The sequence below is a fragment of the Aquarana catesbeiana genome, linkage group LG05 (genome assembly GCF_042186555.1).
Source record: "Aquarana catesbeiana isolate 2022-GZ linkage group LG05, ASM4218655v1, whole genome shotgun sequence".
In the NCBI taxonomy this organism is placed as follows: domain Eukaryota; kingdom Metazoa; phylum Chordata; class Amphibia; order Anura; family Ranidae; genus Aquarana; species Aquarana catesbeiana.
Genome location: NC_133328.1, coordinates 636,031,655 through 636,051,707, shown reverse-complemented (window position 1 = coordinate 636,051,707; position 20,053 = coordinate 636,031,655). Strand labels below are relative to the sequence as shown.

Here is a 20,053-nt window from a genome sequence, read left to right as displayed (position 1 = left end):
ATAAGAAAGGCCCAAAAGGCCCTAGATCCACACATGCACCCCCCACTAGAAACCACTAGATACCAACGCCCCCCTAGAAGGGGCAACTGGTCACTCCACACTGCACGGTACGATTCCAAAAATTCTAAACTCGGCTTTAATGACAAACAAATATACTAAAATTAATGAGGATGCTATTTTTTTAGATCTGAAAAAGCAACAAAGCAACCTAGATGCCTACGTCCTGAAACCCTCACTACCCCAACAGAATCTTCCTCCTCACGCCACACCAACCTCAATGTCATAAACCTCACCCCATATACACTCAATGGCGAGGAAATCTCGGTATTGCAGTTAGGATTGGGTTTTTGTCCCCTTGATTCATTAAAGGTTACTGAGGCAATTAAGGACTTGTACCTGCTTGCACGCAACCTAACTTTTAGATACATCTATGATAAGGATCACGTTAACCTCGGCCTGGAGCGTGAGCTCGCGGAGCGGCCCAAGGACTTCTCTATGGAGGAGTTTAGGGCGCTCCGTGACCTCATGCTCCTGTTCGATGAGTGTGATACCGGGGACCCCTTGTCATCACAGGATCATGGATCTTCTGATGATACCTTTCCTCTTGAGTCCGCTAAAGGACTGCTCCCCGTTGCATCTCCTTTACCCGATACGTCTGGCCCAATCGTTGCCCCTAAGCAAACAGCATTGCCCAAGTCGTTCCGCCTGCGATCACGCAGGTTTCCTGACCTCAATACCTGCCCGGAGATATGGGCCTTCCTCCGAGCAACAATCAGTGACCTTAAGAAACAGAAATGGCCTGATTTTCCTTCGAACCTTGACCCAAGCCAAACCCGAGCTCTCCGATCTTTGCAGCAACGTTCAGATGTCGTTATAAAACAAATCGGACAAGGGTGGGAACATTGTCCTTATGACAAACCACCAATATCAACTAATGTGCCTGACCATCCTCAATAACAAAAACTGGTATAGACCTATCACCCCCACCCACGTATCCTCCTTTGCACAGGAACTCCAGGCTCTTTGCACTGAGGCCTACTTCTCAGGCCTCATTGACAAAGACACCTTGGAGTTCCTGGTCCCCAAATTTCCTCACATCCCCACTTTCTATTCCCTACCCAAAACCCACAAGAATGTGCAAACCCCTCCAGGAAGACCCATAGTTTTGGGGATAGGCTCACTAACTGACAACGCCAGCAAATTTGTTGACGCATTTTTGATGCCTCATGTCCACAGCCTCCCGTCCTACATTAGAGACACCATGGACCTATTGCAACGTCTTGAGGGAATCCAGATTCCTTCGGACGCCCTGCTCATGGCTGTTGATATTGAGGCCTTATACTCTAGTATCCCCCACAAGCAGGGCGTACGGACGGCTGGTTCCTTTTTGTTTGAGCAGGGCACAACTACTTGGCCCTTAAATCAGTTTGTACTTGCATTATTGTATTTCATACTAACGAAAAATTACTTTACATTTAATAATCAATTATTTTTGCAAATACAGGGAGTTGCAATGGGGACGTCCTGTGCCCCAGCTTATGCAAACTTATATTTAGGCGGCTGGGAGAGACATATCCGTGCTCATGACCAATAGTCGGAATTTTTAAACGATATCCTTTTATGGTATCGTTATATTGACGACCTCTTTCTGGTGTGGACGGGTTCCAGAGACAAATTATTACAATTTCTTCGTGAACTTGATACTAATGATCTAAACTTAAAATTCACTTTTAAGATTGATGCAGAACAGATCTCTTTTTTAGATCTGAAGATCATTAAGCAACCGGATGGAACACTGGGTACCGACCTCTACAGAAAGCCAACTGCTGGCAACACCCTTCTATTCGCTACCAGTGCACATCCGCGTTCTCTGGTGCGGAGCATACCATATGCTCAGTACCTGCGTTTACGTAGAAATTGTACACGAGACAGTGACTTTAAACTTCAGGCCGGGGCATTACGGGAACGCTTACTATTGCGTGGTTATTCCCCTACAAACCTACGCAAAGCATACAACAAGGCCATGTCACGCTCCCGGACCTCCCTACTCTTTAAATGTAGGGAACCTCCCTCCTCAGAGACTGTAAGATTCATCACAACCTACTCTGCACATCATAACCTACTCCGTAACATTCTAACCAAAAATTGGCACCTCTTGGCTGAACACCACACGCTGGCCAAATACATTCGACCCACCCCGGAAGCTGTCTTTCGTAGGGCTCGGTCGTTACGGGATCAATTGACCTCTAGTCACTATATCCCCAATAGACCTTTGAGGAGTGGTCCTAATGGCACATTCAAATGCGGGGATTGTCCCCGGTGCCCTTGGGTCCACGAAGGTAGACATTTTATTTTACCTAATGGGGAAACTTTGGTCTCACGTACGTTTGCCAACTGCGGCACAAAAGGGGTGATTTATCTAATGAAGTGCTCTTGTAAAGCATTTTATGTAGGCAAAACTATCCGCGAATTCAGACAAAGAATTGGTGACCATCTCTACGACTCGGAAAATGGGAAGATGACCACCATTGGCCGACACATTGGCCTATACCACAGATTTGACAACTCCGTTGTCAAGTTCCTGGTATTGGAGGTAATTCAACCCAACCCCAGGGGTGGCGATTGGGATCGCTCGATACTCCAAAGAGAATCCCTTTGGATCGAGCGACTCAATGCCACTACTCCCCCTGGCCTCAACGAATCAGTATCCTATAAGGCCTTCCTGTGAGGTTTTGCACTTCTTTCCCCCACCTTTTCCCTCCCTTTTGTCCCCGTTGCCCTAGTTTTTCCTCATGCTTCCCTCCCGCTCCTTCCCTCCCTACCCTTCCTTGTCTCCCCCCCCTTCCCTCCTCGTTCCTCCCCCTCCCTGCCTTTCCCACCACCTTTTCCCTTCTTCTTCCCCCTCTTTTCCTCTCTAATTTTCCTCCCCCACCTTCCCCCTTTTCCTCTTTTTTTAGGAATATTAACATGTAATATGTCTTTTCTGTTAGCAACTACCCTTGAAGCTGTTACTAGTGATTTGTGTAATGAGTATGCACTGTAAATTTATTGCCCCTTTTTTTTCGTATGTTTATGAGATGTTCTTATGAGGTTTTGTATTCTTCGCTGTAAAAGGACAATCTCTCCCTCCCCATTCGGGAACTGTCGGCAACCAGCGGACCTCGGTTCTCCTTTCTGCGGCGGACGCATGTTTGCCCTGGCAGCCCCAGCGCTGCTTGTGTCTCTGTGTCTGGGAACTTGTTTCCCTTTGACAGGAGCGCACGCTTGCGCAGTAGCACGTGCCCGTGCACCGGTGCAGAGCGGGTGAACAGACCCGGTGATGGCAGGGACCGCCTATCTTGCCCTCCCTGACTTCCGGGTTGGGGAGCTCTTATAGCAGCCAGCAATGGCCGCTTTACAAGCCTTAGAGCCTCCAGACGCTGAGCCGGCTGAGGATCGCTGCATACAGGTCAGTCTCTTCCCTCCCCCCTCTTCCCCCTCTGTCTGCTAGCTGGTCGTCTCTCCTTCTGGATCCGCTGTCCTGCATGGCTGCAGCGCTGCTGGACGTCCCCTGCACAGCCATGTGCATGTGTTTCATTTAGACAATCTCTATCCCTGTTGCAAGTGCGCCTTCAACTTTGATATAGCTGCTACACACTCAGCTACTGTTTCCTTCTTTCATTAACCAGTACCCCCTGTAAGCGCCCTCTCTATTTTGATAGGGCTTCTTTTTATCTTTGCCCCTATATCTTATCATTTCTCCTTTCCACCTAAGTAGAACCCTCTGTTTACTTCCTATTGATCTTGATAGTTCTCAGCTGTTTTATCATCATCTTTATCATTATCCCTGTAAAACAACTCTCTAATTTTTACATCAATTTTTCTTTTAGCCATTGTGACTGCCTTGTTACGTATTCAGGATCCCAGTCTCAGGGATGCTTGAAATGCGAACATCTCTCATGGCTCTGTATGACCCTTTTGACCTACGGTCCTGTTAACCGGAAGTTTTCTTACATCCCAGCTCACGCGTCACATACTATTTTAATCTTTAGGCGGTGAGTGCCAGCCTTATTATTGGCAGTGTGCAGCCTTTCCACCTTATTTCTTTTCCTTGCACGGTATGGGATTTCCTGGGTTTCTCTCCTCCCCCCCCCTTCCCCCCCTTTTTCTCCTTCCCCACCCTTTTTCTCCTTCCCCTAGGCTTCCTTTCCCCTCCCCCCTCCTTCCCTCCCCTCCCCCCCCTGCCCTTCCTCTCCCTCCTCCTCTCCTCCTTTCCCCCCCTCCTCCCTCCTTCCCTCCCTCCCTTCTTTCCTTCCTTCCTTTCCCCCCCCTCCCCATTCCTTCCCCCCTTTCCTTTCCCCCTTCTCCCCCCTTTTTTCCCCGCTTTCCCCTCCTTCCATCACCCCCTCTCCTCCCGCGCCATTTCTTCCCCCATCCTCGCTCACACCTCCCCTCCCCTCCCATATAACCCCTCCCCCCTCTCTTCCCCCCCCCTTTCCTTCCCCTCCCCCCCTTTCTCCTTTTCCCCCCTATTCTCTCTTTCTGGTTCTCTTCAATAATTTCAACCTCACACCGCTCCCTCTACTGCACCACTACCCTGGGCTATCTCAAGGACATGGCGTTGGCACTTACACCCCTCCTTTCCTTATGATATCACAGTATGGTGATATATATACTTGATTAATCTAAAATCTATCTGAGGCTGTCTGTCATCCCCTGTGTCCGCCGCAGGGGGAATTTTATGGGGTTCCGCATGCCCACAGATCACTGGTGCTCATCAAAGGTAGTCTCCCCAGGTTACCTGATCACTTTTCACTTCAACTCCCCAACAACAAAAACGGTCAGACGGGTCAGGGTTTAGTTATCAATTATTACAAAACCAATGCTTTCTGGTTGTCCAGTTGATTTCTTGGACCAGCTCTCCTCCATGGTGGCTCCTCTTGACAGCCCATTACTCCCTTTCCCTATGCAGCCTCTTGCTTCCAGACAGTTCATCCCACATGTTAGAATTTTGCTTGGTAATTTGGAGTTAAATCCGAAACAGTTTTTGGATCATTCCTTCAGGATTGGGGCGGTGTCCGCAGCATCCAAGCAAGGGGTCCCATCCCGTGTCATTAAATACATGGGACGCTGGCAATCGTCCTGTTACAGTGGATATATTCCTGATCGCCATGTGGAAGTTAACAAGCTTTTGTAACTTTGCTGGACTAGTCGTTTCTTGTGTTCCTTTAAACTTCACTTTACTTTACCTAGTTCATGTGTTTTTTGCCCTCTTTGAAGCATACTGTTCTAGGTGACAATGGCACACCTCAGGTCGCTGTAGTTGGGGTAAAGAGTTTCCTCATTATTCAGACTCTGAATACAATTTAGAAGGCATGCCATTGGCTAGCCTGAGTTTGTAGGAGGAGTCTGGGGCTTATAATCCCCCCTCCTTCTCCTTACATTTGTCGGCTAGCATTTCCGGGTTCCCTCCCACTCATATATATAATATATATTATTATAAAGTATATATATATATATATATATATATATATATATATATATATATATATATATATATATATATATCTCAGGGTATGCCCTTTTTCAAGCATACTGTTCCATGCGACCATGGCTAACCTCAGTTCACTGTAGTCGAGGTAAAGTATCCAGACTCTGACTGAAAATTATTTTCTCTTTAATTTGCCATTTTTTTCCCCACGAAAGTGAGCTCACCCTTTACGAGTTCCCTTCACTGGAACTAAGGGGCCAAGTCCAACCCCTAAAATACAACCCCACACCTAACCCCCCCCCCCCCTTCACCAAATGATTTGGACCAGTGCACAAAGCAAGGTCCATAAAGACATAGATGAGCGAGTTTGGGATGGAGGAACTTGACTGGCCTGCACAGAGTCCTGACCTCAACCCGATAGAACACCTTTGGGATTAATTAGAATAGAGACTGAGCCAGGCCTTCTCATCCAACATCAGTGCCTGACCTCACAAATGTGCTTCTGGAAGAATGGTCAAACATTTCCATAGTCACACTCCTAAACCTTGTGGACAGCCTTCCCAGAAGAGTTGAAGCTGTTATAGCTGCAAGGGTGGGCCAACTCAATATTGAACTCTATGGACTAAGACTGGGATGCCATTAAAGTTCATGTGCGTGTAAAGGCAGGTGTCTCAACCAGAATTCCAATGGATTTGACACATTTTTACGATTAAATTAATACCTTTGATACCTTTATAATTTGATAGTTATGGGAAATCATTTTCCATGATTAATTTGAGGTTTTGTTATCTTTATTACCCTATTGATTGCTATGCGATATGATGTCAATCATTTTACAATAGTCTTCTGTTTGTTTAGTTGTCCTGCCCATTATTGGAAATCTAGGATGGGACATGAACGTATAATACATTTTTCATTTTCTTATTGGTGTGTGTCAGGGCTGGGCTCAGCCCTTCCTTCTCTGAGCTGGCCGCTCAGCTGTCGGCTAATTGCCAGCTCCTATCTCTCCACAGTGACTCCCCTGTTGATGATATCCTGCTCGTCAGTCCTGCCTACTTAAGCCGCCCAGTCCAGGTGATCTCTGCCTTCACCTTGGTCACATCTCTAGAGACGCTCTCCTGTGTTCCTGTTAAAAACTTGCTTGGCTGACATTCCTTCTGGCTCCAGACCCTGCTTGCTGTTCTACTATGCTGTTGTCATGACCTCGCAATAATACTTGACCTGTCTGTCTCTTACCTGGTCTGTGTATCAGCCTTGAGGCTTGTACTCTCACACCTGCATGCTTAAGTAATCTTCCCTCAGTGTGGCTCCACCCTAGCCTCAACAGGAACCACTATTTAACACCGTATTCTCCAAGCCTGCCTTGCCGCGCAATATTGTGTGTTTGGCTTCCTGTTTCCTGCTTGCCATGTGCTCTATTTATATATTTATTTATTTCAGGTACTTATAGCGCCGTAAAAAGCGCTTTACATATGCATTGTACATTCACATTAGTCCCTACCCTCAAGGAGCTTACAATCTAAGGTCCCTAACTCACATTCATACATACTAGGGACAATTTAGACAGGATCTAATTAACCTACCAGCATGTCTTTGGAGTGTGGGAGGAAACCGGAGTACCCGGAGGAAACCAACGCAGGCACAGGGAGAACATGCAAACTCCAGGCAGGTAGTGTCATGGTTGGGATTCGAACCAGCGACCCTTCTTACTGCTAGGCGAAAGTGCTACCCACTACACCACTGTGCCGCCCCTCTATGTTTGTCTGTTACCGATCTTGGCATGTTCCCGACTATCACTGTCTGCTTGTGACCCTGACCTTTGGCGTGTTCTCGATTATCCCTGTTTGCCTGTGACCCTGACCTTTGGCCTGTTCTCTGTTATCCTTGTCTGCTAGTCGCCCCAACATTTGGTTACCCACTTACTATCCCTTGCTACTGGACTGCTGTTTCCTCTCCATCCTCCTGTAGCCTACCGTGAGACCCTGGGGGCCGCGACCTAGAGCCAGTTGCAGCGCAGTCCATCCTCACCACTAAAGGCTCTGGTGAACACCTGCTGGCCCTTAGACTCCGCGCCCTGGGGAATCTATGTTCTAGCTCCCTGTGGTATCCGTGTTGGTGCTCCAGGGGACCTGCCTTCCTTAACCACCCCGAGTTCCATCTGCAGCAGTCAGCCTTAGGGTCCACTACCTTAGCAGTGCACTCCTGACCCCAAAGGGATGCATCTGTCACCTGGTCCCAGGTGACCTGACAGCTGTTCTCTGGCTCCCTGACGTTTTGGCTTGTCTGACTATCCGTTCCGGTTCCTCAACTCTAGCTATGTTTGACTACGTTTACTCTGTTTAACTTTTTTATTATTATTATTATTAAACAAGTGTGATTTAACTGTACTTCTGTCTCAATCTGATTCATGGTTTCTGACAGTGTGTTGGGTTTTAGTTAAGATTTTTTGTTATATATCTTTTTTTTATCTGGTTTTCGTTTTTTAGTTTTCCTTTCTTTTGTTATTAAATTTGTTCATAAGAATGTTTATTCTTCCTTTACAGATACTTCTTTATTTTCGATTTGAGAATTTAATGTTCCTTTTGACATGCTTGGAATTAAATGTACTGTATTTATTGGCGTATAACACTCACTTTTTCACCATGAAAATCGTGTGCAAAGAGCGTGTGCGTGTTATACGCCGATACTTTAATTTTAGCTGCCTCGGAGGGGACAGGGAGGGGGGGCGGGACGAGTGCTGTCAGATTACAGTGAGAATCTTCTGTTTACTTGGCTGCCTCTGTAATAAGAAGCCCTGTCTCCTGGGCCGCCATTGGACCATTGTTCTGTCTATCATTAGGAGATTCTCACTGTATGTAAATTGGTCGGCGCTTGTCCCGCCCCCCTCCCTGTCCCCTCTAGGCTGCAGATGGGCATCGATCAGGCTGCACTGATGGCAATGGCGAGGCTGCTGCATTGATGGAAATGGCGAGGCTGCTGCATTGATGGCAATGGCGAGGCTGCTGCATTGATGGCAATGGCGAGGCTGCTGCATTGATGGCAATGGCGAGGCTGCTGCATTGATGGCAATGGCGAGGCTGCTGCATTGATGGCAATGGCGAGGCTGCTGCATTGATGGCAATGGCGAGGCTGCTGCATTGATGGCAATGGCGAGGCTGCTGCATTGATGGAAATGGCGAGGCTGCTGCATTGATGGCAATGGCGAGGCTGCTGCATTGATGGCAATGGCGAGGCTGCTGCATTGATGGCAATGGCGAGGCTGCTGCATTGATGGCAATGGCGAGGCTGCTGCATTGATGGCAATGGCGAGGCTGCTGCATTGATGGCAATGGCGAGGCTGCTGCATTGATGGCAATGGCGAGGCTGCTGCATTGATGGCAATGGCGAGGCTGCTGCATTGATGGCAATGGTGAGGCTGCTGCATTGATGGCACTTGAGAGGCTGCAGATGGGCACTGACCCTTATTTTGCTTCAAAGTTCCTTATTTAAAATGTAAGTTTTTTTTCCTGAAACTTCCCTCTTAAAATGAATGTGCGTGTTATACGCCGATAAATACAGTATTTTTCTGTGAATGAGGATAAAGGTTGGAAACAGCAAGTTCAATCACCTAATTGGTTAATTGATTACATGTGATGTTTTAACATATATATGGTGATTGATTTTTGCAAGGTTCTGACAAAGCACACTAGTCGTGTGAAACACGTTGCCTGCTTCCCCCTGCCTGTACTATTTCAGTGCTGTTTTTATTACTTTGGAAATAAACCTTATTGCATCATCATGTATGGGAGTGCGGCCATCCTTCATTTACATACGCAGGCGGCCCAATACTTTTGACAATATAGTGTATATAAATCCAATCTTATTCTTCCACCATCAATCTCCCCAAACAGCGAAGCCCAGTCGATATTGTGGGAAATGATTGCCAATATGGATTTTCATGTGTGCGTGCAATAGACTCGTGCACAAGCTAGTCCTCTGTTGTTGGAGTAGTTGAGTAAAGCAGCCAGTGGGCCTCGATTACTAGACAATCCGGTTCCCCTTTACATTTTCTGAACATGCAAGCCTTTACATTTATTACCAATTTTTCAATAAAAATAAAATGAACATATTTTCACCCACCTTCCGTCTCGGCAACTGCCTGTGTTAAATAAGTTGTCTCCTCCTGAATGCGGGATTCCATGGTCTTCTTCCCCATCCCAAAGTTCCTCAGAGAGGAGATGGTAAAGCGCCGCAATGGACGCCATCGGGGGCCAATAAAACCTAAAGAAGAAACGAATCATCAGCGATAAGTTACAAACCAACTATAATAAAGGCAAACCAAGCCACATTCTACAGGGGGGCATTTATGATGGTTCTAAAATAACATTTCTATTACAAAGTATGGCAAACTTGTTTACAAAGTAAATAAAGATTTTTCTAAGGAAAACAAACAAATGGGCAAAAAAAAAAAAAAAAAAAAAAAAAAGTTTAACCACTTGCCTAGTGGGCACTTTCACCCCCTTCCTGCCCAGACCAATTTTCAGCTTTCAACACTGTCACACTTTGAATGATAATTGCGCGGTCATACAACAGTGTACACATATGACATTTTTATATTTTTTTTTCACACAAATAGAGCTTTCTTTTGGTGGTATTTAATCACTGCTGGGTTTTTATTTTTTGCTAAAAAAGTGAAAAGACCTAAAATTTTCTGATGTGAGCTGATGAGGCTGCACTGATGGGCACTGATGAGGCGGCACTGAAGGGCACGGATTAGGTGGCACTGATGAGGAGGTACTAATATGCGACACTGAAAGGCAGCACTGACTGGCATCACTAATAGGCATTGATTGATGTCACTGATGGGCACTGCTGGGGCTGTACTGTAGTCAGGGCTCTGATGATCAGTGCCCTGATTACCTGTATAGGTCTCCCCTGCGAGGAGATGCTGCTGATCCTTGTTTACATGTGATCCAAGTCATCGGCTTTTTACCGAGATCAGGGTCACGCCTTCTCATAGAAACACGCATGGCCATGATCGCAGCGCTGCGTGCCCCTATGGGCACTCGAGAGCGGCGGTTCTCGGGCGCCGTCATATAACATCGTCGCAGAACGAGAGTGCATAAGAAAATAGGAGATCTTTTTGCTAGTTTCTATAATGTAGAGTAGGGATGAGGTTCATGTTTGGACTAATGTAAGATTAGATCCCAACTTTAAGTGTTCGGTATTTGGCGAACTAAATGGAGGTGCCCACCTGTCCACTAAGCCAAACCTCCAGCAAGAAGCCATATATTTAGCAGCAGTATTACTACTGCTACTAAATATGACAACTTTCCTCTCAAGGCTCCTTGTTGCTAGGAAGCCAGCAGCCACTGGCGTCCTAGCAACCGGTGACACATTCCTGATCCCAGCTATCTGCTGGCCAGAAGATTCCAGGCCAACAGCTGAATGTAAAAAAAACAGGGTGGGGTTGCTGGCTGACAGCACTGATCAAATGCACACACCGGCCACTTTATTAGGTACATCTGTCAAGCTGCTTGGTAACACAAATTGCTAATTAGCCAATCACATGGCAGGAACTCAATGCATTTAGGCATCTAGACGTGGTGAAGACAACTTGCTGAAATTCAAACTGTTGTGTTACACTATGATTTATTATCATTCTGTGACTTTAAGCTCTGTTCCCTTCTGTCTAACTGAACTCTCTCTCCCACCATAGTTCTGTATATTCCCCTCCCCTTCCTCTCTCTGGTTCTTTACTCAGTATACCATTATTGCTGTAACATCTTTAAATGTGGCTTACAACAACGTTTTTCTACCTATGAATATCCATCATTAAACGGAACATTCAAAAGGATTCATTGTCTGTCTCTCCATACAGTGAGTTATTGAGTTAAGCTGTCTGAATTGATGCAAGGGATGAATAGAACACCAGGTCATGTAAGCCCTATATGAAGCTGGAGATAAAGTTTATGGCCTTGTAGATGAGTCAGAACACAAACCAAGCATCAGAATGAGGAAGAAAGAGGATTTAAAGAGGGATTTTTTTCCCCTTTTTTTCTTCCCTGCAAAGTAATTGCATACTAGCACATGATGTGACGCTTACCTGCAAACAAAGCCTGCGTCATCCCCGCTGCATCCATCTTTGCCCGTTTTCCTTCCGGGGCCAAGGACTCCGGCTGTGTGACTGGCCGAAGCTGCGCGGTGTCACTCCCACGCATGCACACGGGAGCCACCGGTCACGGCCCACGCTCCTGAAGAAATGGCATGGGTGGCCGTTCATTCAGAGCACACACGCCAATGAGATCATCAGCGCAGTATACAATAAATATCTCCTAAATGGCACACATTTAGGAGATATTTACAGTCCCTATTAGGCAAGGTTTATTCTAGGCTTACCTATAAGTATAAATCATAAAAGGAAGGTATGCAACCTCTTTAAGTGACTTTGAAAGTGGCATGGTTGTTTGTGCCAGATGGGCCGGTCTGAGTTTTTCAAAAACTGTTGATCCACTGAGATTTTCATGCACAACCATCTCTTGGGTTTACAGAGAATAGTCCGAAAAAGAGAAAATATCCAGTGAGCGGCCGTTGTTTGGACGAAAACGCCTTGTTAATGTCAGAGGAAAATGGACAGGCTGGTTCCAGATGATAGAATGGAAACAGTAACTCAAATAACCACTCGTTACAACCAAGGTATGCAATCACTGAAAGCACAACACATTGAACCAGATAGCTGACAAGTGGCACCCGGTGTGGTCTTCTGTTGCTGTAGCCTAAGAACAGGAAACTGAGGCTACAATTTGCACAGGCACAAACGTTGCCTGGTCTAATAAGTCTAGATTTCAGCTGCAACATTCCGATGGTAGGATCAGAATTTGGAGTAAACAACATGAAAACATGGATCCATCCTGCCTTGTATCACCGGTTCAGGCTGGTGGTGGTGGTGTAAAGGTGATGGGGATATTTTCTTGGCACACTTTGGGCCCCTTAGTACCAATTGAGCGTCATTTAAACACCACGGCCTACCTGAGTATTGTTGCTGACCATGTCCATCCCTTTATTACTAAAGTGTACCCATCTTCTGATGGCTCCTTCCAGCAGGATAATGCAACATGTCACTGAAGGAGGAGAAAGAGTCAACATGACTAAAACTTTAAAATAGCTGACAGAGGAATATCTTTATTTTAGGGTCTTGTTTGTCACGATGACTACAGGATAGATAAGGTCTGGTAAGAATGGGTTTTAAAACGATGTCTTCAGACAAATTCAGAACACCAGCATTAAATAGTTTAAATTATGTTATTAGATAATATCCCCTGTCAGCTAAAATACTAGTTTAGACTATGTCTGTGAGGCTATATGTTTGTATAGGAATTATGTGTCATGTGATGAACTCTGTCCTCCCTCCCTCCCTCCTTTCTCTTTAAGTTGTGCAATATTCTTTGTCCGTAATTTGTATAAAGATGTAATTCTTGCCATTAAAAGCAAGCATTCATTGAACGACTCTTGTCTGCATTGGATGCTTCCGGAGCTCTAAAAGAATTCTACTGATTGTCCAGGTCTAAGCAGATTTAACTCCTTCAGTGGTGGCAGCGTGTGGAATATGGTGTTCATCTGAGATAATGTAGAATGTGTCTGCTTTGTCGACCCTGCTCTTCTTGCCTTGGCTCTGACAATACTGCATCCTTGTATAGTGCAAAGTTGCAAACTGCCATGCTTTTGGCAAGCACATTAACCACTTAACGACCGTGCCATAGCCGAATGATGGCTACAGCGCGGCTCGATAACTCTGGGAGGGCGTACATTGACGTCCTCCCATAATCTTGCTCCCGCTCGCCCTCTGGGTCATGCACCCAGGAATATCCGCTCATCACGGTAAATGGCCGCTGGCAGCGGCCGTTTACCATGTGATCGCTCCGTCAAATGACGGAGCGATCACTTATAAACAAACCGGCGTCATGTCTGGTTCCTCTCTCCCCTCTCTGTACCGAACGGTACAGTCCGAGGGGAAACATCGAGTGCCGCAGCGCTGTGGGCTGGATGTCTATTGCCCACAGCGCTGATATGTGCCCAGGGCCGGTGCTACCACTAGGCGGTGTAGGCAGCTGCCTAGGGCGCACTACTCCCTAGGGCGCAGCCGCGGTCTGAATATACAGAAGTTAAAAAGCTTCTTCGCGAGTACCATCCTTGCTGGATTCACCTTTGCGGGGCACCGTTTTGGCTGCAATAACACCTAAATCCCCTCTGCTGCAGCCTTGGCGAGGTTTCAGGGCAAGTTAGTGGACCAGCCCTGTCTTAGGCCTGCTGTTCAGGCCGAACCACGGACACCCATCGCCATCTTGCGGCCTTCAGCCTACACAGGGACCTTAGCTTCTTACCTCCGGAGGCAGAGCATCCTACACCAGCTTGTCAAGGGCGAAGATCCAGAGGGAGGGGGACCACGTCTGTGACGGTGGAGAGTCGTCCGGAGCTCTGTAATACCGGCCTCATTCACCCGCGGCCTGACGCCACATTGCAGCCTGCGGATCCGGTCTGTCTAATCCTCTGGACGCAGTGAGTAGCTGGGCAGCTGTCTGCCTCTCCCATCCTGACTACCCCCTAGCAGTGACTGTACCTCGCTATACCACCGGGGGCCGCTTCCTGCATCACAGAACCTTTCTAGGCCTACACAGTGAGGTGATCACACGGCCGGCTAGCTCAGGAAAGTCCGCGGCTTCGGCCTACAGTGGAGGCCGGCGGCCATCTTGCTGCTCCCAGTACACCCTATCTGGCTCTATCCAGCTCCACTTGTCACACAGCTGGCCTACTCCTGCAGGACGGCGGCCATCTTGGTACTCCAAGTACTCCCTATACCAACCTGCTTCATACTGATCACACAGCCCCTGTTCCTTTAAGCCTGGAGCAAACTGAGTCTTCTATTTCTTTGTTACAACTGCTAATGAAACCTCCTTTGTAACTGCATAAGATTCTTAACGATTCATAATTGTGATATGAGGGGCGTGGCCTAGTGATGGCTACATGAAGATGCATTTATAAGGAGCTCCTGGCTTCCCCCCCTATTCCTCACGACCAGAAGACACTTACTCATTAATACAAATGCGGCATGAGCAACCCAAATCGCTATAGAACCAGATCGAGGACCAGTGGGAACCCCTCTCGCACCTTACAAACTGATATTCAGAGCTTTCTCAGAAGCCCGATACAGGCCCCAACGGGGGCCATTACAGGATCCCCACGTGTACCTCCTATGGCGGTCAGAGTGCCTGCACAGCTTCCCTCCCCTGTCTCACTCATAGAACCAGAAAACCTTTCAGAGACTCCAGCAGCCTTTAGATCGGACATGGCTGGCCCCTCACAAATCCCGGGGCGCTTGGAAGAAGACCTTCGCAACATGCTACAGGCTCTCCCCACGAAGGCTGACATTGAAGCCCTGATCCTCCGCATCGAGGAGGCACACAGCAGGGATATCACTGAGGTGAGGTCAGATCTGAATTCCCTTACAGAACGGGTAGACACGGAAGAGGCTGCAATCTCCGCTCTGGAACTCAGAGTGTCAGCTCTGGAACACTCACAGACCTCACAAGCTACCTTGGCTGGGGAGATGCAGCTACACCTGGAGGAAATGGAGGACCGCAGTCGTCGAAACAACCTAAGGCTGCGGGGACTTCCAGAAGCGACAGGGACGGAGGATTTGGCGGCCACGGTTACTGCTATATTTCACATCATTCTGGAGACCCCCCCACCGACGCTTGAAATAGATCGGGTGCACAGAGCACTGGGACCCAAGTCTACAGATCCTGACAAGCCCCGAGACGTGATATGCAGACTGCACAGATACTCACAAAAGGACATTATCCTTCGCAAATCCTGGGATCATGGCCCGATTGAATTCGACGGTGCTTCTATACAGATCCTCCCTGATATGTCGAGAGCGACACTGCAGAGAAGAGCCCTTTTGAAGCCTGTATTGGAAGCAGCGAGAAGAAACGGCTTCACCTACAGATGGGGGTACCCACTGGCAGTAACCTTCCGAAAGGCACAGATGTCGTTCACAATCCGCTCTCCTGCTGATCTGCCAGCACTCTTCACATTTATGAATGTTGAACCTGTCCAGGTACAAAATTGGCTGCAGACCTTGCATCGATCGGCTGGCCGAACGGGTCCTCCGTCAACGAACCGCCAATCACAGCCTTCCCGCTCTCAGAGATACAGGAGGCATTTGCGAGACCCGTCGAGAGAACAAGCACATGAGTCTTAATCATCCCTCACCCACTGAGCACAGACTTCCAACCCTCTGTTGACTAGTGCCTACCTCCCTGCTTCTTTCTCTCTCACACAACACCGTTTACTATACTATACCCAATGCCCGCTTGCTGCCATCCGCCGCAGTAATTATGACTATCCAGACATTCTGATGCCAACGCCAAATCCAAAAGGTGCCTATACCCCCCTGATTAGAGAAGTGACTTTCTCCATCCCTCTGGGGGTGTTGCCCTCCCCCCCCCCCACAGTCTGTATTGGAAGGAACTTTGACACTTGCAAAGCAACATCGAGGGTTCAGATAATGCCAGGAACTTCAGTGACCCTTCCTCCTTAGGAACAGGACTAGAAAAAACTTATCCCATGAAGACATAACGGACATAAGGGAAAACAGAGATTATATCTCTGAGACAGGCAGAATAGGTGACGCTGCATATAAACATTAGATGCATAATACATTCAATGTTCTCTAACTAATGCTGCATTCCTTTTCAGATTAGCGTTGACACGGATAATATCCCCTTATTGACGACATAGCAAGGTGTCTTAGTGCCCTAATTTTCTCTCTCTCTGTGCTGGCATATCCCGGGAGGAGGGGGTATATTGCCCTTTAAATTTAGGGGGGGGAAACCCAGCGGTTACAGTTAGGGGGGCTGATGAACCCAGTCCCCCTCCAGGAGGGAGTGGATCTCGGGAACCCATCTATACGCACATCTTCTCCAGCAGATGAATGTGGAGCTTTAAAGCCTCTATGGGTCTGATGTAGATTGATACGGGGAGTGGCGGTGAGCTGGTGGGCATTGTTTCACCCCCCCGGGGACTGGTTACTCCCGGGGTGGGGGAAAAACAGAAGCGGAAGTGGGAGGGGACCGGTAATATACATTCCTTCGGAGGGGGAGGTAACTGGTGAGCAGGTGATTGGGTTAAGGACTTCGCATTGATTTTTCCTTCCAATCAATATGTATGGTTTAGGTACTCAGGGAAATATTTACATCCTATGATCGCATGCCACTGATTTTTGATTAATGTATAGATGTTAACATTGTTTGTTCATTTACGCATGTACCATCGGAAGATGTGCAGTCTAACATTGCTAGCTTAAGTTCACATGCTCTGGATAAATATGTGAAAGCTAACCTAATATGCTCAGGTTTACATGTTCTAGATTGGTATTTGCAGGTTAGCAAGGATTGATTAGGGTTAGATGATATAGACGAAACAGATAGGGGGCAAAGGTTGTTCATATACTCCTATGGTAGATGATTTCATAAAGGTTAGCATTATTTGCTCAGGATTAGATAAATACGTGAGACTTGGCACTGTTTGCCCACATTTATTTTGTTCATGCCCGCAAGAGATTTACCTATTTTGGTCGGGGGGTCGGGGGGGGAGCGGCTAGCTGCCTTCCGGCTCCCGCTAAACACACTCCCAAATAGGTTAACGCTTTCCCCCGGTTTGTAACTGGGAAGCGTTTAAGCAGTTTTTTTTTTTACTGCATTTAGTTTTGCCTTTTTTTTTTTTTTTTTTTTTTTTTTTTTTTTTCCTCTTCCCCAGAGGTAGGGGTGCCTAGTTTTTAAGGCAACTGCCGCCTTTCAGCACTCTCTAAACCGAGGTGTCTTTTTTTTTTTTTTTTTTTTTTTTTTTGTCTGAGTTTAGTATTTTCTCCTCTCTCTTTTCTCCTACTTACTTCCTTCCCCTCCCCATTTCCCCTACTTTCCTCCCCCACCCCCCACCCCATCCTCTCCCATGGAGGTCCTGAATGTGACCTCGCTTAACGCCAGGGGCCTTAACACACCCGAGAAAAGACGGATGCTTTTACATGATTTGTATCGTCTTAAATCCGATGTGGCCTTTATACAAGAGACACACTTTAGGGATGACAAATTACCCATCCTTAAAAACAAGTCATTCCCGCTGGTATATCATTCTACCAACCAGACAGCTAAATCAAGGGGGGTTTCTATTCTCCTCTCCGGAAGAGTGCCATGGTTACTTATAGATTCCATTACGGATCCAGGAGGTCGCTTCCTGTTTGTGAAGGGCTTGATCGGAAATATCAAAGTCACATTTGCAAATTTATACGCCCCAAATGAACAACAAGAAACTTTTCTAGGTAGGACTCTAGCGAAGCTGACCAATTTTTCGGAGGGCCAGCTGATTGTAGGAGGTGACCTAAACGTCCCACTAATTCCAACAGAAGACACATCGTCGGGTCTCTCATCTATCTCCCAAGGTTCTCATAAACGTATTACCCATTCACTTCATAGTAGCCAACTAATTGATGTATGGCGTCTCCTACACCCCACAGAGAGGGATTTCACCTTCTATTCCTCCCCTCACAAAACGTATTCACGTATTGACTATTTCCTCATCCCCCATGCTCAGCTACACGCAGTTCGCACCTCCTCCATAGGCTCCATCACCTGGTCCGATCATGCTCCTATTTTCCTGTCCTATGCGCTTCAAGACTCCATGGCCACCAAAACTAACCAATGGAGACTAAATGAAAGTCTCTTGCAAGACAAGGACGTTTTGGAAGACGTCACTAAAGAACTGAACTACTACTTTATCACTAATGATACCCCAGATTGCGATCCAGGCATTATATGGGAGGCACACAAAGCGGTTATTCGCGGTGTGTTGATTAAACACGGGGCTAGGATCAAACGGAAACGTACAGAACAACTTAATTCCCTACTTACAGATCTTGCAGTCCTGGAACTACGTCATAAAAGAACACAAACCCCATCTTTAGAGAGGGAACTCCGTGTTAAACGGACACAAATTACGGATATCTTACAATTCAAAGCCAAGGCAGCGCTGCAGGTTTGTAGGAGATTCTCATATGAGTCCGGGAATAAATGTGGGAGGTTGTTAGCCAAAACTTTGCGAGATCAGAGACTGGTGACATATATCCCACATTTGATACCCCCCAATAAACCAAAGGTTACTAAACCACAAGAGATTACAAGAGAATTCCGGGAATTCTATAATACATTATACAATCTTCCGACCAAAATTCCTTCTCGAGACCAGATAGCCTCATATCTAACATCATCTCATATGCCTCAATTATCAGAAGCAGACATTGACATCCTTGAAGACCCCATCACCATAGAGGAACTCCAGGGGGCGGTCGGGGCCTCTAAACAGGGGAAGGCACCGGGGCCAGATGGCCTTACAGCCCAATACTACAAAACCCTTCTCCCCTCTCTCGCCCCATACATGGTCAAGTTGTTCAATGCAGTGGGCTCGACTGCAACGTTCGCTGCCGATACCTTACTCGCACACATCTCGGTGATCCCTAAAGAAGGGAAAGATCCAACGGCCTGTGGAAGTTACCGACCGATCTCTCTCCTCAATCTGGATCTCAAACTCTTTACTAAGATACTTGCAAATAGGATTCAACACCTCATCCCAAGGCTGATACACTTAGACCAGGTCGGCTTTGTCCCTACCCGAGAGGCTAGGGATAACACCATAAAGGTACTGAATCTGCTCCAGGTAGTAAACAATTCACAGACACAATGTGTATTTCTTGGCACCGATGCGGAGAAGGCCTTTGACAGGGTGAACTGGAATTTCATGCTTGCTGTCTTACGACATGCTGGCTTCGGCACTAAAATGATGCAATGGATTTCAGCGATCTATTCCCGACCAGCAGCAAGAGTTCGGGCCAATGGTGTTTTATCAGACACCCTTGGAATCAACAATGGGACACGCCAGGGGTGCCCATTGTCGCCCCTCCTTTTCGCCCTGTCATTGGAACCATTTCTCTGCACGGTCCGAAATAACCCAGATATTGAGGGAGTTAGAGTAGGGGATTCCCAGCACAAGGTTTCGGCATATGCCGATGACATGTTATTCTCCCTTACGAAACCCCTGATTTCGCTCCCTAACCTGATGAAGGAGTTTGAGAGATACGGAAACCTCTCAAATCTTCAGATTAACTTTTCTAAGTCTGAGGCAATGGGAGTTAATTTCCCACAAAAATCGATTGCACAACTACAAAACAACTTTAAATTTAAGTGGACTGATAAAGCACTAACGTATCTAGGAACATTGATCCCTGCCAAATTAGCAAAAATCTTTGAGCTAAACTTCCCACCATTACTTCGGAGCGTCAAACAACTCCTAGACAAGTGGACCACCGGTTTTCATTCTTGGATAGGACGTTGTAACATTATTAAAATGAGCATCCTCCCCAAGTTTCTATATCTCCTACAGGCACTTCCAGCCCGTATCCCGGCTAGTTACTTCAAACAAATTCAATCGTTATTCTTGGATTTCATCTGGGCACATCGACGCCCACGATTACAGCATAAACAGTTAATGTTACCT

General features: G+C 46.9%; 1 protein-coding gene across 1 annotated transcript in view; it reads right to left on the bottom strand.

Annotated features, from left to right (window-relative positions):
- LOC141145581 (cytochrome P450 2C20-like) overlaps positions 1–20,053 on the bottom strand; it is a 165,186-nt gene that overhangs the window by 106,625 nt on the left and 38,508 nt on the right. Inside the window, exon 4 of the mRNA XM_073632407.1 lies at positions 9,590–9,730. Coding sequence (XP_073488508.1) covers positions 9,590–9,730 — 141 coding nt within the window. The remainder of the gene's footprint in view (positions 1–9,589; positions 9,731–20,053) is intronic.